Here is a 26,630-nt window from a genome sequence, read left to right as displayed (position 1 = left end):
AAGGACAACACAATGTCATACTGTTTGACTTTGTTTCTACGTGGCGGACCCAGCCACCTTTCTCCCATTTCTTTCCTCTGAGAACAGCTTGTTTATACATTGATGGAAAAATGAAATATTTCTGAGTTTGTATCATTACCTCACTAATATTGTAGATATTAAAATTCTTAGTTTGAAATTATTCACCAAAAACTACATGGTGCCGTTTTTGATGTTATCGGCTTTACAAAGGTAACCACTCAGCAACGTATCTACAATGTAGGTCAATATCGATTCTTCGAACTTCATACTCATACTAACGGGCACCTGGCAGCTTTACATGTGGGTCTTGAACCCAGAATTGCTCCCCCAAAAGCAGGAAACTGTTTGGCCTGCTTAACCCCCAGTGTGATTTTCTGGCTGCTGTTTTGTGCTGGGCAAAAGAACACATTCACTGGAATTATATCAAGGGAAAAAGGGTTAAAAAGAGATTTTGTGTGGTGTTTTTAAGTCCATGTGTCACCCTCCTCCTCCTCTGTCTCTCAGAACCATGTGAATCCAGCTGTGGACTTCACCCAGATTCCTCCCGGCATGTTGGCCCTGGATAACATGTTGTATTTTGCCAGGCACCACCAGGACGCCTACATCAGGGTGAGCATGAACGTACACTTTCATATGCAGCTAGGACCCCATACAGAGACACTCACACACACTCACTCACTCCTCAGTGATATCTGTGGTGTTATGTTTCTCATCGTCACCTTCGCTTCCTACCAAAACCGTCTTCCCCTCCAGCTCATTCACTTGTTTGTAGTTTTCTGGCTCGTTTCCAAATTTCCTTTCCGCTAAAACTGCATTTCATGAAGTTTCTCTGCCCAGACAATAGAAATGATTCCATTTCTTTCAGTGCCAGGCTCTGAGCAACCGTGTAATGACTTTTAGCATTTTGTCTTATTCACATGACAGTCGACACGATTTTATCCTCCTGGATAATAGACTCCTGCTGTAGATATAGTATAACTGCAGTGAATGTAATGGGATCTGGTTCGGTGATTAGTGTGTCAGGTCTGTTTGAAGTCAACCAAACATGGCAGCTGCCCAGCACTATTGTAATCAGAATTGTGTATTTAAAATCAGTTGCCTGCTCCTGCAAAATCTGTGTGTATGATAGTGTTAATGAGGAATTCTCACAACATCTGGAACTTAAACAGCGAGGAAAGAGATGTCTTAACTGTGCAGACTCAGCCTTTATCAGTCGACCAGAGGGAGAAAACACAGCCTCCAATTTCCCAAATTATACTGTCACCAGCTGAAATGATTGGGACCTTGATGGCCTCGTTTATGGCGCACTGCCACCCTCCACATAATTAGAGTGATTTTTTTTTTTCTGTTTCTTTTTCATTTATGTTTGTTGGCTTCCGAGCAGAAAGTTTTAGAGCAAGTCTGCCGAAAGTGGGGCCTACGGTCTACAGTTGCCACCAGATTACTTAAAGAATTATAATAATTCTTATGCTGGTATTTTTTTTTTTGCAAGGTAAAACTTCTCTCTAAAAATATAGGATTCCTTATTATTAGTGACACTTTCTACAGGAAGTCACTCCATTAAGGCAACATGGGATCCTTGGGCTACATTCAGACTGCAGGCAAATCAGATTTGTTTTCTTATATGAGATCTGTCTCTCAAAAGATACTGTGAAATCCAATATGAGCGAGCAAAGTGTCGGGACTGCGATGCATCTGTTGAAACTCTGATTTGAATCACATTTCAAACATTGGTTTTGATCTGGTTTGCAAAAATCCTATCTCATGTGGTTTTGTGCTGTCAAGATTCCTTAATATCAATCCGGATACAATCTGGATGTGCAAAAAATGGATTTGGGCTTTCAGTCTGAACACACCAAGGGACTAATTTGCATTGTAACAGTACAAAACATTACAATCTGTATTTGCTTTTAACCTGAGTCTGACCTTTAAAGACACACAATGTAGTTTTGAGGAAGGAATTTTAATCAGCGGAGAAAGATCTTCTTGATTGATGAACTGAATAAACAAACTGAGGACAACACAATTTCATACTGCTATGTTAATAAAATATCACATAAAGACTCATTGCATAGTCGTTAATCTGTGTTATTGTCAATCTTACCCAAATTTCAGAAACATTGAGGCTTTGAATAAGAATACTCTGACCCAAATGTCAGACTTGTAACCACTGATCGATGTGGAGATATAGCCCTGATTTAATTGCGTATGTTTCAGATTGTCCTGGAGAACAGTAGTCGAGAAGACAAGCACGAGTGTCCGTTCGGCCGCAGCAGCATCGAGCTGACCAAGATGCTCTGTGAGATTCTCAAAGTTGGCGAACTTCGTAAGTCTACATCAGCACACACAAAACAGCAAACACACACACACACACACATACACTGGACTCCAGTGTACTGTTGCTGATAGTTCTTCTTCATCCCATTTCACTTTGCTCACAACATCTTGAGCTTAGGAAAAGCAGCTCAGGGACCGCTTTACCCACTAGATGCATTTACTTACTGTATGTGCACACAAATACAAACATCCACACACACAGTACACACACCATCCCTGTTAAGATGAAAGCAGCCATTATGTTCAGTAATTGTGCTGCTGGGAGTTCATTATTTAGTGATGCTCCTCGCCCCCATTGAGCCCCTTTCAGCCTAATATACCGCCTCTGGGAGGCACACTGCGCAGAGAAAGAGATGCTGTGCCCACGTCCACTCCAAATTGATGTGCCCTTTTCATTTGTCTTTACTTGTTTAAATGGGCAAGTTGGTCTCCGTTCCGCTCCAGACTGACCCCTGCTGCTCCCTGTAGGGAGCGAGATGGCATTCTTAGCTCAGTTTTAAACTGATGTGCCCTTTTCATGTGTCTGTTTTTCATAGAGGACTTAGACTTGACTACAGTTCTTTTTTTTTATAAATTGCATCAAGGACATTAGACTTTTATCCATGAGAGAATAGTGTCTCACTCCTTTTGAAAATACTTAACCATTCATCAAGATTCTCTAATTTGTCCTCAACATTGCTGATAAAGGTGACAGGCTAGGTTTCAGACAAGATAAGACGGAGCAGAAATACTGATTTAACATTTCCAAGCATGTTGTAATTTTCACATCCCCTTTTTCTTATGTGCTCTTATCTCTGCTAGACTCTGCTCTGCTCTAATGCAAAATGTCTCCACCTTTCCTCCCCATCATCATCAAATTCGGAGCACATCGGCAACAAAGGCAAACGGATTTATATATTTCATTTTAACCCGAAAGATGCTGTCTACACTATTACTCAAATTTAGCTCTCTGACAGGCGTGCCTTGACCTGGAGAGCCGGGTTGGCTGAATATGTTTGAGTCTAGCTGAGGGGACAGGTGAGCAGGACAGGCCACGTCTCCCGTGGTTCTGTGACTTGAGAACACACGTACTGAGCTCTCAGTTTTACTCACTTCAGTGATCTGGTGGTTCTATCTATTCTGTGTGCCCGTGTGCATCTTCTTGTGCCTGTCATGTTGTTTTTCTGTGCTGTTGGTCTCAGGGCTTTATTTTCACTCTGAGTGTCTCATTAGTTTTTATCCAAATGTGCACCACTGCACATGCCCTTTTGATCTTCTCTCTTAGCTGACTGAAATTGCTCCACTTTAGTCTCTCTTAGAAATATTTTCTTTGACCTCATGCATATCAACATGCAGATTAAGCCACCAGACTTGTCCCCAAATAGGGAAACATCTTTATCTCTAAGGCTTCTCTAGGCATGTAGTTGAAAGCTTATGCAATAAAGCTAAAATCCCTAGGATGAACGCCAGTACAGCATAATGAATACGACTTTTTGTTTTTGTGAGACTTTCTTGTTCAAATAAATAGAGCTGGGCTGAGTGCAGGATTTCACATAGCTAACTGAACAGAGTACGCAACCAGACGTACAAATTCTGCTCGAGCATATTGTGATCCTCCTGGTTTGTAGGGCTATGAATCTCAAGTTTCATCACACTACATCATTGAATTGATTCTTTGGGCAGCAAATGGACAGCACGATGTTTGTTGGTATCATAAAGTCTGCCACAACATGACACGATTTCAATTTGACTTGATTCAGAAGCTTGCAATCGATATTAGACTTATAGATCATATATGCCTTTTTAACACAATCAGTTACAGAAGACACTGCCATACCCTTTTCTGCTGTTAAAAAACAACAAAGAATGCATAAATATATATCAGTATAGATAACTGTAACCGGTTGTGTGCAGTAAAGTTTACCTTTAGATAAATTAACTTGACAAACACACATAAGACATAGCTTAACATCAAGAACAGTCTTCTTTTTTGACCAGTCTCTTCACCAAAATCAAAAAAACAATTCCACACTCCTGATTTATTCCTGAAAGTCGGGTAAATATCATCATCATCTTTTTCTCTGCTGCCAGCTCACCTGACATGATGACAGCAGCTTCAAAGTCATTTTGACTTGTAACAGGATGAATGGTGTCTCTGTCGCAGCCACTCTGCCCCCCCTGTCACTTGTAAGTTGATGGGAGAGATTTTAGGATTGCAGCGTTACATACATGTTAACTTCATAACATTGTTATGATGTAATGAATTTTGTACATTGCAGACCTAGGATTTGTTTTTACGACAGTGGAAACTGCCAAAAAAAATACCAATTTTCTACATAATGTTGCTTTAAAGCTGATTACATGGATCAATTTTTTTCAATTTGCATCGATGATATTGGATCGCTGATGATTTAATCGATATGTTGATCCAAATTATTCATGATAAACATTTTCGTTGTGACACTGAAATTTCTCTGCAAGCCTGAACACTTCAGTTGAATCTTGGCAGTGACCTTGACTCATAGATCAGGGACTTTTTATTCCCTTTGGCTGTATTTTGTCCTCTTTACTGAGGCTGTTAGTCCAGGAGACTGAACTTACCATTAATATTTATGATGTGGTACAGTGTGTTTATCTGTGTGTGTGTGTGTGCGCGCGCGTGTGCGTGTGTGTGAAATACAGGGACAGATAAAAATTGCTAAGGGGAATCTGTAACCTGCTAGAATGACCTATCTGTATGATATACTGTCCGGTGCCACGATAACAGCATATACATCTACATTTCAGGATTCATGATTACACAAGTAGGTCATCTCTGGGCACATGTTTAAAAATGATATACATAAGTAATAAAATAAAACAAATCCCTCGCAGAAAGTCACAGGGGACAGGAGAGGAACAGACAGCATTTTGATATATTTATATTTATTGCATCCCACATCCTAATGTCCCCATCCATCTTTGTCACAACATCAGTAAATATTTGCACAGACTAGCGCCCACAGAGCATTATATGCATCCTGTCCTTATGGGAGGAAGCCAACGTGTCCCAGAGTTAGCCATAAGCGGCACTGCATCTTCTCTCCTCGACAGCTAAGTGCACTTTCATACACGCCCCATTAGCCCTGCGTACATTAACATGCACTAATGAATGAACGAATGAGCAGGGTGAATGTAACATGGGCCAGCCAGGTGTTGTAAATGCTTAGTGGGTAACGGCTGTGATCATTAGAAAAAGTGTGTGTGTGTGTGTGTGTGTGTGTGTGTGTGTGATTCTGGTGCATGAGCGTGCGTTTTCCCGGAGGAAAGCAGGGAGAGGAATGGGTCTCAGCTCCACACAGACCGTCATCATTCAGCTGACCTTTCAGCAGAGAAACAATGAAATGTCTGACACTAATGAGGATGTTTGAGGGTGTGTCTGTGTAACGTTTTATCAGTTTTTATGGTGTGGTATTTGAGTCAGGATAATATTAGAAATTATTAGCATTATTTCACTAATAACTTTAAGTGTAACAGTGACATTCTGTGCTTGTTTTTTTTTTCCGTCCTTCATTCGACATATGCAGTGCCTTAAACTCTAATCATTTTTGACCAGACCGACAGGGCTTCAGGCTGTTGTCACTCATAGGCCAGGTGGAAATATTTCAACATCTCAGCCATGAAATTCTGTCCACATATCCATTGTTCCCAGACAATGTAATCCAATGACTTTGATATTCTACCTTTCCTTTAGCTCCAGCATTAGATTGACATTTGTGCATTTTCTGCCTTTTTCTAGAGCAGCCATTTTGTTGTATAAAGAAAAGCACAGGTGTTACTAATCAGATCAAGGTTGACTCTGTTACATTTGGGTTTGAGGAATGACGGAATGCATATAATGGGATTAAGTAATCAGGATACAAAAAAAGGTATTTGTATTTGGGTAAAGTCACTGAGAAGAAGTTGTAATTGGATCACAGATACATTCAGTAAACAAAGAGGATTACTAACTCGATTCCAGTTTTAAAACAAAGTACAAAAAACTAGTCTGTAACAGTGCACATGTGCTCATGTGATGCTTCACAAGATCTCTCTTGTATTCATTGGAACCGACTACACTTGTTAGGATTAAATAGAAATTATTTCACTTGTGTTTGTTTTCTCTCGTCTTTATCTGCATATGTTTGGTATTGAAGTCATCCAAAAGTAAAGTAAAATATTGTGAAACTTGGATTACATTACTGACTACATTTTTAAGAAGTTATTAGTAATTGTATTGAAATACATTTTCAACCCTACCAACTCTGGTAGTCTGATTGTGACAGTGAGTTGGCATACGTCATCATTCATTTATTATTTGCTCACTGAGACGTGGGAGTACACAGTTATCTGTATCTGTTCAACGCAATGATTTCCATTCATATCCATACCCAGAACAGGCAGAGCCTAAACTGGACCAAGAGGTTGATTGATTTACAGCTTGATCAGGAGTTGTTATATTTTATTTACAGAAAAGCTTAAGAATTAAGCTTCAATTCATGAGAAATATTTATGGAACAATTCTTTTATGGGATGACCAAATATATGTCCCTGAGCACCCCAGTGAGGATTTTCCTTCATCATGAGTATGAAATTGACACATTTTACTGATGATACTCGAACCAGATATTCATTTCAGACGAGAACTCGCTCAGTTATTTACACCAGACAAACCAAAATGTCTTCCTGTTGGAACAAGAGCAGCACAAGTTCAGTTTTTAGACATCAAATCAAGAAAAGGTTGCCAGATCTTAAAAAACAAATCCTCTTTAGCAGACATAATGTACCTGATCTTCTCCAAGTGTAATACATTTCCCAGCTCTCTCAACCACATTTCAAAGGTAGGAGACCTTTCAGATTTCCAGGATTGTAAAATTAGCTTTCTGGCTAACAATGTTGAGAGTAAAACAGCCTTAGATTCCCAAGTACTTTGGTAAGAAATTTTTTTGATAATTTAGAAGTCTGCTTACCTAAACTAACAGCCGGCTTCCAGCACAACACAGAAGTTCCAAAGGGCCCCTTTAACCCTGAGAAGTCCATGTTGTTTCCACATTACGCCTTTAAAGTCCAGAAACCTTAGCAGTCGGCAGAATAACCTCCCAACTCTGGAAACGTGAACATCCGAGGAGCGTGTGAATGCAATTAGAATTTACCACAAAAGCACCTTACAGAGCTGCTAGCACTGTAGACTCTTAGTCTAGGCTTGAATCATTCCAGCTGCAACTGCTTCCAGCGCAAAGTGTGCGAGAGCTACTGTAGATAATATAGCTGTCAAGCTATCTGCACACTTTGAATGCGCAGAGCAAAACTGCCTCACAAAGCTGCCAGTGGAAACTTCATTAAACCGAACCAGAACACAAGTACTTCATAATTCTCCATCAGAAACTCATGGTTGTAAAAGCAGTCCAAACCCCTGGTGCAGAAGAAAAATATATTTTAGCGTCTTTTTTTCCGACTCCCCACGTTTCTTCTCTGCGTTTCTTTGTGGATGAAGGCAGAAGAAAGAGACAGCGGATTAATGGTGACGGCGGTGACATCTTAGTGGCTCATTTGCTCTCTCCGTCTGTGTGAGACGTCAGTGCGGCACTGACAGAGGCCAGACACTCTCTTCTTGTTTTCCCACAGGGATGAAACAAGGAGGGATTCTGGATTTGCCGGTGGCTGTCGAAAGTTGCCTTTCTTCCCCGCTCGCCTCTTGAAGTTCTCTTTTCGAGCTTACTTTTCTGTCACCCTTCGTTCCTTTCAGTCTCCCTTTTCTGTGGGTCTAAAGAACATCTGTCCCTCAGACTTGTAGTCCTTTCTCATGCTTTCATGCTCTGATTTGCTCTTTTTCGATCCTGAGAATTTGACGAAAATGACACCAATATACTTGCAAGTAGCCTCTTAGCATTTTAAAAATAAATAAAAGGGATTCCACTCCGTCTCTGTGCTCTTTCAGGTCAACAAATTTTCTTCCATTCCACTTTTCCATTTAACACTACCCTCGCCTTTTAAACGCTTTCCCTCACGGTTGTTCTTCAGATATTTTATCTTTATGCAGATGTGGTCTGGGGAAACGAGGTGGTGGAGCTTGTTTGCTTGAATTAGCTGTCAATGCTGCTAGATTCTACATAATTCACTATCCCCGTGTCACTCTCTGTCACCTTCTTCCATTATTTCTCACCCTTTCTCTTTCTCTCTTGCACTCCTGCATTTGCCATTGCCCTACCTCAGATCCTTAAAGATTAATTGTCCCACCATGTTTCTGCTGCAACACGGGGCTTAATGGAATCTGCGTCACTGAGGTGCCAAGCCATGACTTTTCAGGCTCTCCTGTTTAAGCCGGCCCATGGAATATTTATGAAGTTATTTAGAAAAGGGCCAGGCATGGTGAGTTATGGCCCTGCTTGGTGATTCACGGTGTGGCATCTCGTTTCTGAGATGGAGAGCTGGGTGGCGAGCCGTGGCAGGTCCGGGCATGGACACACACACCCAAACACACACACACACACACACACATGCTAACAGACACATTAAATTCAAAAAGAGAAAAGACACCAGACCCACACACACACACAAACACACACACAAAGGCAGGTCTGGGGCGGCTCCAGACTGACAGTCAAATGATGTCCTCATATTTGTAGCTGTGTCTTCCATCATGGAGCCATCAGCTGGGGTCGGAACGAAAGGCCATGTTCAGCACCATAGACAGCTCCATTGTACGTCTTAGCTCATGAGTGTAGTACACAATACATCATTGACATTGACTTTCTATTTAGATGGACAGTGTTTATTGATTTTTCTTTTTTAGATTGTCTGTCCTCAGGGACAGTAATAAGGTTTCCATCTTCAGTTTGAGTTGCTTAGTTATGAGCTTTAAATCAGAAAAATGAGACACAATTATATCCTCAGAGCTAATTTGCTGTGTAAATTACTCTGCAGTACCCATTGCAGTACCTGCCATTACAAATAAACCAAAGTTCAGTCTGTGCACCAAGAACACTTCAGTAATGCTGTATGAAGTGAGCCTACAACCCATTTTATGTCAAGAGTAACACTGGTCAAGCGCAGGCAACTAGGGGGGCTAGAGCTTTTTGTGTTTACAGTATGTCTAAACACGGCGGGTGATCCAGAGTCATCCAAACTCATTAACTGGACAACTCCCACTGTGATAACATTCCCGAGTCGCCCACTGTGCTCCACTAAAAACACCTAATAAACCTACTCACACATGCACATACACACCTGAGTCATGTCCCTGTGTGAGATCGAGATGCTGCGGTGTGTTTGTACACACACTCACAGTCGTGGTCAATCGTGCACTGAAGAGGGGCCGAAGAGCAAACAGCAGCCGGAGAACGCCATATCACAGATTCTTGGACCGTATAGTGAGTTTTAAAAAACAGCATAAAATGTTTCCATTTGAATCTGAAAACGTGCACATTTGTTATTTTCACATAGTTTCACATCATATTCTACAGTTATCTTGATTTCTCTCTTCAGTCTGTCTGAAAAGCTGAATATGATTGCAGTGTGTCAAACCACTTTTTTTAGTAAACAGTAAACAGTAAATGTCATTGAAGGTATTTTATTACTTATAATGACTTCATTTTCAAATTTTTGTTCAGCTCAGGTGCTCTAATTAAGTAGAGCTTTTGGCAGAGGATTACTATTATTTAAAATGTTGTCTGTCTTAAAACTAATTCAATGAAACTTTTAAACCTCTGCATTGTCAGCAGCTCTGCACTGAAGGATTTCTTTCTAAAAGTGCCAAACTTTTCAATCAGACTGTTACCATTAAAATCACGCTAGTTCTCAAACAATTAGTTGATTAGTATGCCAAACTGAGATGTGGAAGCAGTGCTTTCATTCGGATTGTGTTGACAACATTATTGTGTGACTCATAACGAGCGTACCGGAGGACTGCAGATTAGTCTGCAGGATTGTTTGAGACATTTTTACTGACACCTTGAAGAGCTTCACATGGGCTCGAGGACACGCATGTAGTTCTGCATAATGACTTGCATCTAAAAACATCCACCTTTCCAGCCTGTAAGGGCTTAGTGTTTCAAACTCAATAAACTTTTAAGTATGGCTTTAATGGGATTAATCACATTTCTGACCCACTGAGAGAAATTCTGCTCACATGCTGACAAGTCATTACATTATCCAGTAATAATTATACATTAGCATTTGCTCAGGGCGAAATATGATCCAGCGTATAACTTTCCAAGAGTTAGCCTCATAAATGTCAGGGTTAATTTTCCATATTTGTTTTCAAATGGAATTCTTAAAGAGTTTTATGAAACACGAGGGAACAGGAGGCTGAATTATTGCACGTGAAATTTACCTTTCATGACGTTTGTGTCCTTTCCTTATAATCATGTTCACTGAGCGCCCTCTGTAAGCGATTCCTCCCACTAATGAAGATTCACTGCAATGAGAATTAATGTCCGAGATCAAACATTAGTATGCTAACATTAGTGTTAGCTGAACATGAGCCTCGAAACCGATCCCATTTGAAATGACTTGTTAAGTCTCAAGGTTTTAGCTGCTAATTCCTCCCGTAAGTCTTCCTCCATGAATCATGAACGAAGTGGATGATGGCAGGAGGAGGAAAGGCCGGGCCTAGAATCCCTCGAGTCCTGACATGAGGATCTATTCGGCAGTCAGCAGTCACTTCACACGGTTGTCAGTTGCAGCTGTGTTAAAGGGGGAAGCGCTCTTCAGGGTTTTCTGCCTCGCAGCCTCGGGCAAACACCAGCAAAAGAGTTTTTTAAATTGGAGTGCACAAATAACAACAAACTTGACAGATTGGTGCTCAAGAATCTCAAGTTTCAAGCATCCCTGGAGTTTTCCAGACACGCCTGTCCCCTGTCAGCTCTCAGCAGCCCTTGGTGGACTGGAGGCAGTGTGCTGGATGAAACGTGACCCAACAGATGACAGTGCTGCCACCCTTTTTTTTTAACTTGCATGTTTTTCTTCGAGGAGCTCCCGGGATGTAATTTAGCATCAAACTCTCACCAACCCATCATCCTTACTTACACCCTCAAACTTTTTTTTTTTTTTTTCAGAAACTGTACACTGTGTTCTCAACAAACTGAAGCTGTTTTCCCAAAAGGCCCCTTACTAGCAGACCTTGTCAGAGGTGAAATCAGACGAGACACAAGGCTTTCACTACGTGATGTTCACACACAAAAACACACTTACAGTGCAGCTGATTAAAGCATTGAAGAAAGTTCCTTTAGATTAGGGTTTACATAATAACCATGAACTCATTGCTTGCAAGCATGCATATTAGTGGCATATGGACTCTTTATTATCTATTATAATGCAATTAGTAATGCTTTTATCTGCATGACCATATTCTACAACATACTTTTTATTAAGTTAGTAAGCTATTGCACATCAAATACAATGTTAATGTGCTTTCCACAGATCTAAGGATATGAAATTGTGTTGTCCTTTAAGGTCAGTTTGTTTTTTCAGATTATTCAGTCAGGGAAACAAAGGTGGGTTTGGGCAGTAGAAAACAGTCAATAAAGATCTTTCTCTTCTGATCTTTCCCAAAACTACATAGTGCATCTTCAAAGGAGACACTTTATGCACATTTTCAGGTTTATAATTTTTATCTGGGTTACTAAAAGTATAGATTTACGTGCTCTAGTGCTCACAAAACACATCAGCTTTCTCATACTATCCAGTGCTGCAGCCTTGTATTCCCACTCTGTCTTAGCTCCTGTCTCTTTAAGGCCCCCTTTTGAATTTCCGGTCTCTTCTGATTGGTCAACTTAAACAGGCCTGAACAGCACTACCAACAACAGCAGAGCAGCTGTGCTGAATTAATCCTCATGGGCCAAAGTAACCACCAGGCATACATTTTGCAAACGTGTGACGTAGTGTGATGTCATAAAGTCACATTTCTTTTGATGTGGACTTTTTAACTTTCAAGATCTCATACATACACAAGAACATATATAAAACACTGACTGAAATAAAAAAAACAAGGTCTCCTTTTAAAGTGGAGCGTTTCCAAGTTTTATTATAGTTGGTGCTGCCGTCACAAAGAAAACTGGATTGTTTCCCTTTTCCTCAGAGTGAAAACCAACAACACAGGACAAAACATGAGTTTTCATTCATTTAGTCTACAATGCAGACGTGAAAGCAGATTTGGTGCCAGGCTGCCGGCCTGACTCGAGCGCCAGCCTTCATTTTGCAGGGAGATTTTTTGCCTGGTGGCAGTCGATATTACATGGTGAAATCAAGGTTTGTAGGGAACCAATCTTCGAAGAGAATCCTTCAAATTATGCTTTGGATATACCACATGGTAGTAGAGAGAGCAGAGGAGAGCCTTGAAGCTGCTCTCCGAGACTTTTTATCACTCTGTTCCAAAAAGAAAAGAACCAGAGAGCATTCCTCCCTTAAAAGAGAGCCCTGTTTTGCATAATTTAAATGTTTCCACTGCATCTCCACTTTTAAAGATTATAATTATCATTCATGCACATGCAGTAGGGGCTGTGGTTGTATGCTTCCGTGTGTGCATGTAAATCTTCTGTTGTGTTGTTACAATTTTTTTTCTGAAATTGGACAAACATAGTGTGTGTGTTGCTTAACCATGACTCACGCTGTCTGACTTGAGATTTCCTTCAGAAGAATTTCACATGAGATGCATATTATAGTCAGTACTCAAGCCCCCATGTTTGGTGCATTGAGATGTGAAAGAGTTGTTTTGTTGTTCTGATAATTCAACCATGGGCGGCTATGACTTTAGAAAAAAAAAACTCACACTTAGATGAGGCTGCATTTTATTCGAGAACATATGAGCCTGTAAAAACAGATGTACAGCCTAATTTGTTGGATACTGGCTCAGTACAAAGCACTGATGGCTTCACTACATGCCTTCCTCAGTCTCAATTTTTCATCCCCTCCATCTGCTGCCACCCCCTTGCTTTCCCTCTGTCCTCTAATGCGTCTTGACCATTGTTGAGGACTATGCATGCTAAAATGGTTTAGTTATATAATTAGAAACCACAGAGGAGATAAGGCTTTGACTTTTCATGTTTTCATCCTTATCTAATGAGCATCCTTCATGCTTCTCTTCCTCCCTCAAATTAAATATTTGTTATAAATGGACAAATAGTAGTTTATTTTTGTGCAGTATAATCCAGCCTATTTTTATCTTACATTTCAGCTTGAACCAATGACCGCATTCTCCTGACATTTTTGTTTCATGATCATTAGTTTCAGGATAGAGGTACAATGAAGTATACCCTAAATTGGAGGAGCGAGTACAACCCAGCAAACATTAAACTGAGTCATCATTTTACATTTTTCATTTAAAAAAAGCCCGAGACGTTACATTTTAATGTGACATATTTGGCCCAGAATCTACCCCCACAGTGCCGGCAAGATGCTCATTAGCCTAATTAGTTTTCTCTGCTGAATTTGTGTGTGGGTATGTGGCCTATGTGTTATATGTCCTATTTATCTGCTGAGACCATGTATGTGTTTAAAGAGCTAGATACCGATCCTAAGATAGTGCCACCATTTCTTCCAAATAAAGCTGCTCCCCATGGTTAGAAAACTTTTAAAGGATTCTGTGTTTGTGAGACCAGAGCAAATCTACATTAGTTTTTCCCCAGTCAATTACCTCCGCACAATACATGCAAGAAAACAATTTCATGATATCGAAAATGTATATAGGACCAAATGTCTCAAACCACAAAAAATCTCTGCAAAAAAGAATATCGTATTTGTTTTACAGTCTTTCTGATATCGTTTGTGTTGGTGTTGTTCCCAGAAGAGCATAATAAATGTTGCTGAGAACTATCATTGCAATCTTATTGAAATTGCGGTGATCAGTAACTCTGTCAGGTCATAGCTCTGCTACTCATGTTGTTCCTAGAATGTTATAATTAACGTTGCTCCACATTTCAAGCAAACCACTGTGCACTAATTATTTTACCATTTCCTTTCAGTTTTCTGGTGCTGCTTGGTTAGGTTTAGGCAAGAAAAATGCTTTCTAAGATTTAGGCAACAAATATACGTGATCAGGTTGAGAGAACAGAAATACTTAGTTAGGTGTAGGGAACAGTCAGTATTTGCTCAAGTTTAGGGAACGGAAATACATGGTAAGGTTAAGGAACAAAAATACCTGGTGAGGTTTAGGGAACAAAAATATTTGGTAAGGATCTGGCAACAGAAATATATGGTTGGGTCGAGGGAATTAAAATAATCCCATGTACATATTTTGCCAGTCACCAAGCTGTGACTCAATTATGGTCCTGGAGCAATATTATTACACCTCAGCATGTCCCTGGGGACATGCATGACAAGGGTTCAAAATACCAAATGGATGAAAATGATCTTGGTACATGACTTTTCCCAATTTTAACAGCAGTCGGTGAAAATGAAAGGTTGTTGGTACATTGGTAAGATTTTGATATTTACTATGAGCTCATGTTAACCTGGGATGAGCCTTATATTTGTTAGCAGTTTCTACATGTTGGTGCTGTGGTGTTATTTGAGTAGTACACAGTGAGCCATCTAGCCAGCCGTGGTTTGCATCTCTCTGTACCTGCTGCTTTGGCATCCTGCACATACACGCAAACAGCAACTGGACCGGAAAGGTGGTGCTGACGCCGCTCGCTGGACATACACACACACATGCACATGCATGCACACACACACTCCCCTTGTCACAGTTGGACATCAGGGCATGCTGGTATTGTAATTAGAGTGAGGATGACACTTTTCGCTGTGTATTCATCATGTGGCCTAGCTGCAAGGTGACTGGGGGTTGTTTTCGCTTACTTTGTGCACATTCACCGACACACATACACACAAACAAATACACACTGGACCTTGACAGATGTCAGGATGGCATTCAGCCTTCACACAGCTTACACACTACTGCACACATGCTTAGTCACCTCTTCTCTGCAAAATGTATCTGTCTTATGGCCAGTTGAGTAATTAGCTCCTGGTTGACGTCACAGAGGCCTCACGTTGAAAGGACTTTGATAAGGGCGCGACAGGCGACAGCTGCCCAGCAGTCAGTCACGCTTGCATTCACAAACATGTGAAAACACAGTTGCACATTCACTTCAGGGAGATGATGGTGACCCCTGACCTCAGCCCAGCTACACAGAAATTAGATGGATGGATAGGAAATAAGAGGAGACTCTCTTGTGAGTTGTCTTCGTCATGATGATTGTGGGATGATTGTGTGGAACATCACTATGCCGATGTGTCTAATTTAGTCAGCAGCCAATGACTTGGAACTCCTCTCTGCCTACAGAGCTTATGACGTGTTCACTTCATCATACTCTTCAGAACGTAATCATGAGCAACCAAGGCATAAAAACATCAGCCTCCCGAGTTGTAATTCAGAGTCATAATTAATGGTTAATTTCTAACATTTCCCACTAGATGAAAAGCGAACTGGCTGCAAATCTATACATGTTGGCACTTGCATCTTCCTGAAATCCAGTGTTAACACTGATGCAATCGATTCAAATGATTTGAAAGGAGCGATAAAAAGTGGGTTTGTGTCTGGTTTCATATCAGTGAACCTTTTACGAGTACAAAACACAAAAGGAAATGTAACTACAAGGCTGGCACTGAAGTTAATCATTTGAGAAAAATGTGTGAACACTCATACTGTGAATGCAGCATTAGTGTGGAATAGCAGTTCTGGTTCTGCATCAGAAACATTGTCTCCAAATTTCTTGAACTACTGTTTGGTTTCACTTGTTGAAGGTCCTGTCGACTGAAACAGTTTCTTGAGCTAATTGAATTCATTCTCAAGACTTTGTGGGAGGGGACTAGTGCTGTAACAGATATCAAGAATAAACTTTTTTGCACATCTTGCATCCAAATAAGATATATTTTGTGAAGAGGACTTACTACAAGCTCAATGCAACAACTCTTAGAAAATACAGTGTAGTCCTCACAGCCATCTCACTGTACAGAATCGAGCTTTTGTGGCAGGCGATTCCAAAATGTACTGTATGTTATTCTAAGTGAGACCTCAAGGCAAAACAATCCATTTAAGACTAACAAAGATGATTTTTGGGAGACGGTAGTTTGAGCGAAGTGTGTTATGATGAATAAACAAGGCAATTTAGCTTGTCTCATTTTGATATAAGAGAGAAAATTGAATTTAGAAGGTGTATGGCTGTACTTTTACTTTAAAATAAGGAAAACAGATATAAGAATATGTCCTTTCTGGACATTTGGTGAGCTCTTTTGTTTATGTATTACACTGAAAACCTAAGAGAGCTAGTGAAAAGTGCAAACCTGGTACTCGCACATATCTCCCAACTTAAACTACGGGGGCTATATCAGACTATCGCCTCTTGAGATACAAAGTGGTGTTACAAGACAGAACGGGCAAAGGAGACCTTAAACAAACATATACTCTGATGTTCAGAGGGAGGTTGTGTCGTAGTTCTTACAATTTATTGCCAATACAGAAGCAACCAGTTGTACCACCAAATCATACCTATTTGTCATAATTTTTAGTGGCACATGGTCACAAAGTCATTCACTTTAACGCATCAAGTTCCGATGATCCATGTGGGCATATGGTCCTGTAAAACCAAAACTGGTCATCACGGTATCACGGTATCCTGTTACCTACTTTGTGGGTGGTATTGGCACTGAACATCTGGCTGTGCAGATGGATGAAAAGCATATAGGACAAAAGAAACTCATTACAGCCCATTTTCCATCCATCTAAATTGTCTGCTGCAGTACCATATGCTGTGCCAAAAAGAACCATAAATTGTGTCTCAAATTGAGAGTGAGTTCATATCTACCCTGCTGTTTCGTGGCGTGTCATCCAGCTACAAGCAGACTTGAGTGTGTATGTCTGTGTCTGTGTGTGCGTGCGTGCACGTTGTGACTCATCCATCGAAAAGTGTCAGACTCCTCCGGCACTTGATGTGTCCGGTCGCCCACCCCATCTCCATGACCATGTTAGTCTGCCTGTGGCAGAGAAGGCTGTTTTTCAGCAGAAGTGGGGAAGAAAGGTTTATATAACCCATTCCAACCAATTAAGAGGTGCCATTGACAGTGTTTCAGGAGGGCCTGACCTCAGGTTTCTGAGCTATTTAAGGAACATGTGTTGTGGCATGATGTAGTTTTCAATGTGTATTTAATTTCACATAAAAAAGGATTTAAAATAAGTAACAACGCAGTTGAAAAAGACCAGAGTGTGCTGTAAGGATACAGTGTATCTCATAAGAGTGAAAACTGTTGCTGCGCTGCTTTCCAATGACAATATACTATACCCACTTTATCCAGTGTTTTTTTTCAATCATATATATCCTCACGTTGTCTATGCTGCAGACACATTAGGTTAGAGGTTTTCAGGCCCAGGGTGGGACCCAGCAGGGAAAGTAAGTTACCGAGGAGGTCAGAGGGTCAACAAGTAAACATTTTCTCCATTAAATATTCTCATCAGGGTCTTGGTTAGGCTGCTGTAAATCGCCTCTGTACCAATAGACAGACTGAGCAGATGGATGGGCTTGTCCCTGTATTTCGTTGGCATGCTTTTCCTGGAGGAGATGACCAAAAACAAGCTGATGTAATATGGTCATCTGACATTCTAACACTATATATAAGTCAGAAAACAAAAAAAAGCACAATAGGTCCCCTTTAGGCCCATAAGGTAAAAGCTATCCTCAAGTATTCTCTATCTTTTTCTTAAAATGTTGTAAGTCCCTCCAAATTGTCTTTTTATAGAAAGACATTATTTTTAGGTAGCCTAAGACCCTTTAAAGTAAAAACATGACAGTTTGTGGTATTGAAAGTAGTTCAAACGTAATGGTTTTCTGTTTTCAGTTTCGCACACACCTACACACAGAGCCTCAGATTAAGGTCATGTACAGCCTAACGATTTGGGGCAAGAGTATAGAGGAGCTTAGTAATTCTTTTTTTCTTCAATACAGACCTTCAGTACAGCCAATCCAGCCACTAAGCCCTGTCAGTCAGTGTGATGGGTGGTAAAGTGTTTTATTGTAAAGCAGATGTTTTTATTTCATCGTTCAGTGCTGGTCAGAATAATCTTAAACCCTCGCTCTGGTAAAAAAAAGAAAGAAAACTAGGCTGGTTTAAGGCTAGCCAGGCTTAAAGAGAGAGTTACCTAATCACAGTAACATGACTTTGCACTCACATGGTGCCATCTCAGTTCAGGCGGAGAATTTTAAGTGCATTTGTGCAGTGGTGAGAATGATTCAGTCATGACATTTCAGCTAGCTGGAAAAGAAGCTGCAATGCTGAAAGAATTGTACTAAATTGTTGATTTCTTTCTTACCATGTGCATTACTCATTTTATAAAAGAATATACATTAAAACAGCTGGTACTTCTGAAAACTTAATGAAATTTAGTTCAGTCTTTAAAACGCAGGATAGTATGGTTTTCGTCTGTCTTTTAGCACATTGGATTTTAAATGATGCAATATCTGTGAGGTTAAAATGCTGACTTTCAGCTGTAATTTGAGGCTGTTTTGTTTCAGACTTTAATAAGCTAATGTAGAAATCTTAGCCTCTTTTTTTAAACAAATCCTTAAGGGTAAAAATTTAACATTTACAAATTAACATCTAGTGTGCTGGAGTCAAAGGAAAACTATCGAATACCCTCTTCATGTTGCCCTCTAACTCCAGGAGTTACCTAAAAATGAAGAACAGCAGCACCTAGACTTCCCCCTCTTTGAATTATTTCCTCAGCATGGATGACTAATGTTTGTCTGATATTCAGTGATCCACGCTCTGTAACCATTTGGATGAGTTTGCAATAAGAGTATTACAATGCAGAACACTGTTTGTGAACCATTTTGAGCATCAACAAGCTATAGTGTTTTTCTTTTTGTGGTTTCCAGACCTGCTGAGCCTTGCGAGAGCTAATAAAACTGTCTGCAGCTCAGCATGCTTTGCAAAATCCTCCGGATGGAGAAATTTCTGCAGGGCCACATGAGACTGCTCAGTGTCTGTATCTCCCAAATAGGCCTTGGCATGTAATTCCCCTCACCTCGCCACCTCAGGGCTCTGTTGGTCCTATCAATAAACAGCCCATTTAGCTCAGAGGTCACTCCAAACTTCAACCTTCCCAACAACTTTTACCAGTCGGCCAAAAACTATATTTGATTGAGTTAGGATCTTTTTTTAGATTCACCCTTTCCTGTCTTTTTCCTTCTCTGTCCCTGAGGGCAATGTAGTGTTGACTAAGCAGCCAGTCAGCATCTGTTTTGGCTCACCTCCATTAGTTTCCTGATTGACTACCGGCACTGACCCCCCACCCCCCCTCTGGATTTCTCCATCTCACCCTCCCCTTAATCTCCCATCCATCGCTCCAAATCAAGGCTCAGGTCGCTGTGCCCGTAGCCTGTGGGCATCACTCATTATACTGTGAAGTTTCAATTGCTGCCTGACCCCTTCCATCCAATTTCATGGCTGCTTGGGGTGGGCTGGTATCCCCGCTGCTCCGCTCTCAAACTCCTTAAACGAACCAACCTTTGGCTCAAGGCCGCCACTCATCTCAGCAAGACGACACGAGGGAGGCGAATTTAGTTCAAATGAATGTCAAGCCTTGTTATTCTACCGCTTGGTTAATATGATTTGGACACTCAAGAGCCCTGGTGTTCCCTCTTTCCTCTCATTCTTAGTTCAAACACACTCTCACACAAACAGAAGGGAATGAAGCGCTTCAGTGCACGGCTAACAAACAAAATAAACCACCTCTGGCTTTGGAAAAAATCTCAACCTAATCCAGTTGGAACAGTGTTTTCTGGTCAAAATGTGTCTCTCTATCTCTCTCTATTCTATGTTTTGTGTTGATGAGGAGCACAATTTTTAATATCACGCACATTTATTGAGGAACTGTATCTCATTCTCAGTGGTTTTTCAACTTTCTGCCATGTCTGTAATGACGAATCATAAAATCCCCCCAAGGCCAGTTAAATAACCTCTCATGAGCACTCTGTCACATCTTGTATTAGCCCATACTCCATATCTTCTGTAAAATGTCAAATTTCAAACATGTATCTACCACTCACAAGCCTGATTTTATTTTATCTTTTTAAGCGCAAGTGTCAGAATGACCATACATGATCATCATACCCATTTTAACCATTTCTGCAGCAGCATTTCTGCAACCGTTTTCCACCTAAGTGATTTTTATTGGCAGTAGCTGTGTGTGTGGTGTGTGTGGGCCGCATGTCCCCATTGTTGTGCATTAGTCAGGTGTTCAGGTACAGGCTAGAGGCGACATTCCTTCAAGCCCAATTACATATTTATAAAATGTAAGCCACCATATGGCACAAGTCGCTTAACAGAGGAGATAGGTAAAAAGCTGAATGCCTACTATTTTATCAGTGTGGCAGTTTATGAGGACATTCAATGGATATAAGACAGGACAGGGTTACTGGCATTGTTGTTGTTTTTTGCTACTACACAGTATATAATGGAATAGTTCTACAGATTAAACAAGCAGGATATACATGGTTAAATTAGTTTTATAGGTCTTTCTTACATCTGGACAGATCCAGGCTAGCTGTTTTTTCCCAGTTTCAGTTTTTATGCTAAGATAAACTAACTAGCTGCTGTTTCTAGCTTCTAGCTGACATGGCGCACAGACACGAGAGTGGTATCAGTGTTCCCATGTAACTCTTCGCAAGAAAAGGATTGGGTGTATTTCCCTCGATGTCGAACTATTCCTTCCTTCCTTCTGGTCCTTCCTTCCTTCCTATAAAACTCGAGGCTAAACCACTCTAAAACACAGTTAGCTAATTTTAGCTATATTTCTTCTCCATTAAGGTTGACGATAAGCCCTTGAGAATATTACTAGAAGAAATTTCGGAACCTGTGAAACCAGTTTTGGACAAAAAAATCATAGTCATTACAGATCTGGAAAAGGTAAAATGGGCCTACCTTAAAGAAGAATTACACTAAACCTATAGCAGAAACAAATTAGCACAAATTCTAAAAATATGTGAAATTCAACAAGATAATAATCTAATAAATACCTAAGTAGACTCTGAGAGAGTTAAAGGAAACAGTAACTGTAAATGACTTGCAATGTTGTATTAGCAACACATTAGCCTTGCACAGCTAGCATATTGAGAAGCAGTTGACTAAACGTAATGTAGACAAACTAAAGTAACTAACAAATCACAGATCAACAATAAAAAACAGCTGCAATAAAATAGAATGTGTAGATAATGTTCCAATAAAGGGAAATGGGGAGGGGATAAAACATCTTTGTGAGTACTGACTTTTTGCAGAAAATAAAATGGAGGATACCAGTTTCTGTTAAACTGCCATGTATAGTCTACTAGTGGTTGCTACTGACAACAGAACACTGAACTGAAACCACTTGTAGGTAACAAAGAAGTTACCCATTACTTAAATAAATAATTATAGTAGTGCTAAATATCAATAGGTTAACCACTTAATGAACGCCCCCATTTTAAGGTTCTTTTTCCAAAACGACATACCGAAATTAAAAGCATGACAGCTCCCACATAGTTTGAGACTCGGGGATGTGCTTGGTACCATTGGAAAGGTAACACCCTCAAGTTTTTTCAAAGTGTAAGTGTGATTCTATGACATACTGACACAGAGTTATAGAGGTTGGAACACAGGTTTTGGTTTCCGTCCAAACACAAGGGTGTTCCTATGTTGGAACGGTGTTCCTTAAGGGGTTAAGTACTAGCCCAATGATTGCACAATGAACATGAGGTAATCACTGCACCCATTAGAGCATTATTCATGACACAAGTGAATGCAGTTTTGCATGATTTAAAAGCAAAGTAATTTGTCTTATGTAACCATTAAGTGAATGGCTGTCACTCATTCATAGCTTTTATTCACTGCTATCAAGTTTCATTCAAACTGCTGCCAAACTTTAAATGACAACCTTTCCCTTTCTTTGTGTCCACAGCCAGTGAAAACTGCCATGACTTCCACCCCATGTTCTTCACACACGACCGCTCCTTCGAGGAATTCTTCTGCATCTGCATCCAGCTGCTAAACAAAACCTGGAAGGAGATGAGGGCCACGAGTGAAGACTTCAACAAGGTACACTGCATGTGTGTGTGTTTGGGAGATCGGGGGGGGGGGGTTGGATTGTATTCACACCGTAAAATTGACAGTAGGGTCAATGAGGTTTCACTTGCCAGTATGCGTTCCAAATTTGTTTGATTTTGGAGTGTGTTGCTGGTGGAAGTTGAAACACATTGTAAATACAGATGAGACAGCTCCAGGATGAAAAGGTCTCCAAATTTGAAATTGGCTGTAGCTTTTTCACAGTCCCGGTTTGTTTTTTGTAGAGTCTCAAGTTGATTTGAGTTTTGGGACACATCGCATGTCTGTGACTAATCAAAAAACATTAAAAGGACAAAACTTCCCGCAGATGCAACATCATAACAATTCATGGCATAAATTTCTTTTGGAGTGACATCTGCTATTAAAAAATCTGCTTTTCATATTTGATTGGGAACAACCACTTTATTTATGTATTTGTGTAGTCGTTTATTTAACAAGGACCATACTGTTTAACAATGTTCTCAACACATAATCAGTGGAACAGATGTTGTGTACAGTACATAGGTATAGATGTCTATATAGATACATGTCTAGTTGAAGCTAATTTCTCTGGTTTAGCCTTTAAATCAAGGTTAAAACAGCTAAATATTGTGTGTGTGTGTGTGTGTGTGTGTGTGTGTACCTTTTAAGTTATATTGCTTTGTTTGTGATCAATAATCAAGATAAGCAATTATCCCAACAAGCAAAGTAAGATGCATGAGGTACAAAGCTTTGATAACACTGAGAATGTAACAGAACTGGGCACTTTTTGAATCTGAAGTTGAACTTCATACAGATTTATGGCACATCATTGACTTCAATGACTCTCTGTAGTAGACGCTGGCAGCTCACTCTTAATTACAACAGTGATAACCATATCTCAAATGATGTTGGTTATTAAAATGTCATCGCCTTGATTCTAACACAAATATCAGGCCTGATTAAGGTGCCTAGACATGAAAATGTTTTCTTCCTGTTTGCACAGACGAGCATGCTTTAGGCATTTAGACAAGGTGCAGACTGAGAGAGGGAACTGCATACACATCTCGGAGGCTTTCTACATTTTGAATGTTTCCTACGTTGTTTTGTTTTTTTTACCTCTGATATGAAACATTAGCCGCCTCTTTTGGCTGAGCCACTGATTAAGCTACTACATCTTCATTTGGAGCTCATTTGAGTCTGGATGAAGATGATAAACTTCCTGTAAGCTAATGTTGAGTCGGCTAACGAAGGAAATATGTTTGTGAGTGTGCACTGCCAGACGGCGATAGTAATGAGATATAGTATGTTGTGTATTCGTCTGGGCACCTGATGTTGCAGTCAACAGATGCTGTATCCCTTTTCCCCTGATTTGTGAAACAAATTATGATTATCTTATGGAGTCAAACACCAAACAGACCGACACAAAACACAAGCCATGCCGTGTCCAAGTCACTGTTTACACATTGATTTGTTATGGTCCAGATCCACACACGACTGAGCCAGTCCTCAGCTCCTACACTCGCTCTTGCAGGTCCCCTTTCCTCTCAGTCCAATATGTCCCACCGCTAAAGGGACGCTGTAATTGCTCATTCAGCATCCAGCATCCCCGACATAAATCTTCAAGAGTTCGCACGTCTTCCTTTTGTTTGTGAATGAAGACATGGTTCCTGTGCGTAAATGAAGCTATGCTGCCGTTGCGTCATCCGCATGTGATGTCGCTAGGAAGTTAAATGACGGGAGACAGCAGCGTGGGTTTCATAAGCCAGTCTGTCATTACACACAGGAGTTGGTGCTTTGATGCAAGGTTGTGAATCAAGTCTAGCTCTCCACTTGCACAGAGGAAAGACCGGGGTGATATGAAAAGTGTATTTGTTGTTGTTTTGAGACTTGGTACGGCATTTTTGATCTGCTGCAGAATGGTATAAAAGAAGAATCAGACCGTGTTGTAGTCGAGATTAAAAATCTCGTCATCCTGTGTAGCCAGTTCTTGAATAAATGTTAAATCCACCTACAGTCTATTGAAGTCCTCATCACCATCTGTGTTTTTACATTTTCTACTCATTAAGACAAACCTTTGGTCAGTGGAATACTTCTGAGCGTGATTTTAGTTTCATTCATTCAGAGCGGGGTAAAAGGAAATGTTCAGTTTGTCTGATCTAAATGTTGAAATAATGAACAGAAACTTTGATCTTATTTAATCTGAGATGTGCCAGGAGTGATGCAACCATCTTTAATAGGCCTGGACTGACTTCTGCATCTCATGTTCAGCTGTATTTCTAGTTCATCTTGTGGGAGAATTCAACACACACACCATACACATACCTCCCCTAGGAAGCGATCCCATTATCCAATCCCATCCTTCACACCTTTCCCTTGAAGGCGAGAGTCAGTTTCGATTGAGTTGGGATAGATGATGCTTCCCTTCCCTCTCCCCTCTCCCCTCTTTCCCTCCCCGGCCTCATCTTTCATCACACGGCACCTCGGGAGTTTGAAATTCAGCAGCAGCTTGTCGATAGCAAGACTGTTTGGTCTCGAGGGCTTCCTATCAGCTAAATGGTGCGTGAGGAGCTCTGCGCTTGCAGCCTCTAATGCTGAGTCTCAGTTTGTGTCCGCCATGAACTTTAAAGCGCTCCCAAGACATCATCCCCTCTAATGATCACTGAAAGTTGCCATTTTCTATCTAATTCTGTCAATAGGAAACTGAGTTGGCCATCCTTAAATGAGGCGGTCATTGACTGCAAAATTCATAAAACCAAGTGACAAGAAGATGGAGAGGAGGGAGGTGATCCTAAAGTGCATACTGGGAAAGCTCAGTGTGAATCCTGCTAAATCCTTAGCATTTGCATGGTCAGATTAAATGATAAATTACCAGTATAGGAAGAGGGAGGAAAAAAAAAGTTTAAGTTAAGGTGCTTTCTGGGTCAATAGATTGAGTAAGTAAAGAAGGGGACGGAAAATGTAAATCACACATCAGCATTCACAGCAGGGCTGCCCACGGTGGGTGTTTTCCTTTTTCGCCCATTTTGTCCTCAAGTGTCTTTTGGTTTCCTCTCTGTGTCACATTTTTCAAGTGAAATAGAGTTCAAATAAAATAATAATTATTAATAATTATAGAATTTAAGGTGCTGTTAGCCAAATTTCTGTCAGTTTCGCATTTAGCGATCCCCTTCCTCCCTTCTACGTCACCACATGAGAGGGATTACGGAGTGGTAATTTCCAGACATGGCAGCGAATAGGAAGATCCTGCCCTCTGCATGTTAACGAGCAGACAGGACCGTCTCTTTATGGAGTTCTCTGTCCTAATTGGATAAAGTGGTCAGGGATACCAGAACATGCCTTTTCTGCTTTACTGCATGAGCGAAGGGAGGAGAGACATGGGTTACTGACCAAAAACATAGTGATTACTGAAGAAATATATGAAGCTATTTAACACTTATTTTGTTAAGAAATGAGCACTTACAGCAGCTTCAAATAATGATTTGTAATAGTTTTAACAGAGCACAACCACACTCTCTTAGGAATATAAACTTTTTTGCGAGTGAAAATCTACACACTACACACGTGGGATTTAGCTACTTTATCACATTTGATTCGAAGATATACATTTAAACCCCAGTGATAAGACATTAAATCATTGTGCGGGAAGACAAAAGAGAGGGATTTTGTAATAGAAAATTTGATTTTGACATATATTTGGCAAGGGATAACTAAAGATTGCATACAGCGACGCAGGATTAGAGCTTGAAAACTTTTTAGTTTCACTGTGTCTTTAAATGATTGGAAAGGAGAGAGGGGATGAGCTCTTTTGGGTGCATGAGATGATCGAATGAAAGATAAACGGACTCTGATAAAATCAAATAAAAACTTGAAGGGATTAGACTCTGACTTTCCACAAAGGTAAGAAGATTTCTGCAGGTTTGAAGTAAGATAATACTGATTTGTCTAAGTGCTGCCTCAGATAATGATGGATGGTGCAAGCATTACTGTCACGAGGGGCCATGGATCTGTAATACATACTTGTACCGCTGTACACCCCACTGCTTCCACTGATTTTAAGTAATTTTAACTACCAACAATTGGTCATTTAAACTGGACTATTGAACATTTAAGTTGAACTGTTGTGTCTCAGGCAATCTGTCTTATAATTGTTTATTGGGGTTTCCGTCGACTAAGTAATTTATTTTTTATGGCGTCTTGATGAAGACTCTAAATAGTCATTACTC

At 40.4% G+C, this 26,630-nt stretch overlaps 1 protein-coding gene across 6 annotated transcripts in view; it reads left to right on the top strand.

Moving 5' to 3' along the window:
• Positions 1–26,630, top strand: part of elmo1 (engulfment and cell motility 1 (ced-12 homolog, C. elegans)) — a 125,134-nt gene that overhangs the window by 68,346 nt on the left and 30,158 nt on the right. For all 6 annotated transcript variants that reach the window (XM_030411703.1, XM_030411699.1, XM_030411705.1 and 3 more), the window contains 3 exons: positions 526–630; positions 2,239–2,347; positions 22,283–22,419. In XM_030411703.1, the coding sequence (XP_030267563.1) occupies positions 526–630; positions 2,239–2,347; positions 22,283–22,419 (351 nt within the window). The remainder of the gene's footprint in view (positions 1–525; positions 631–2,238; positions 2,348–22,282; positions 22,420–26,630) is intronic.

Source organism: Sparus aurata, chromosome 3 (genome assembly GCF_900880675.1).
Source record: "Sparus aurata chromosome 3, fSpaAur1.1, whole genome shotgun sequence".
Lineage (NCBI taxonomy): Eukaryota > Metazoa > Chordata > Actinopteri > Spariformes > Sparidae > Sparus > Sparus aurata.
The sequence above is the reverse complement of the archived record's forward strand: the minus strand, read 5'-3'. Positions and strand labels throughout refer to the sequence as shown.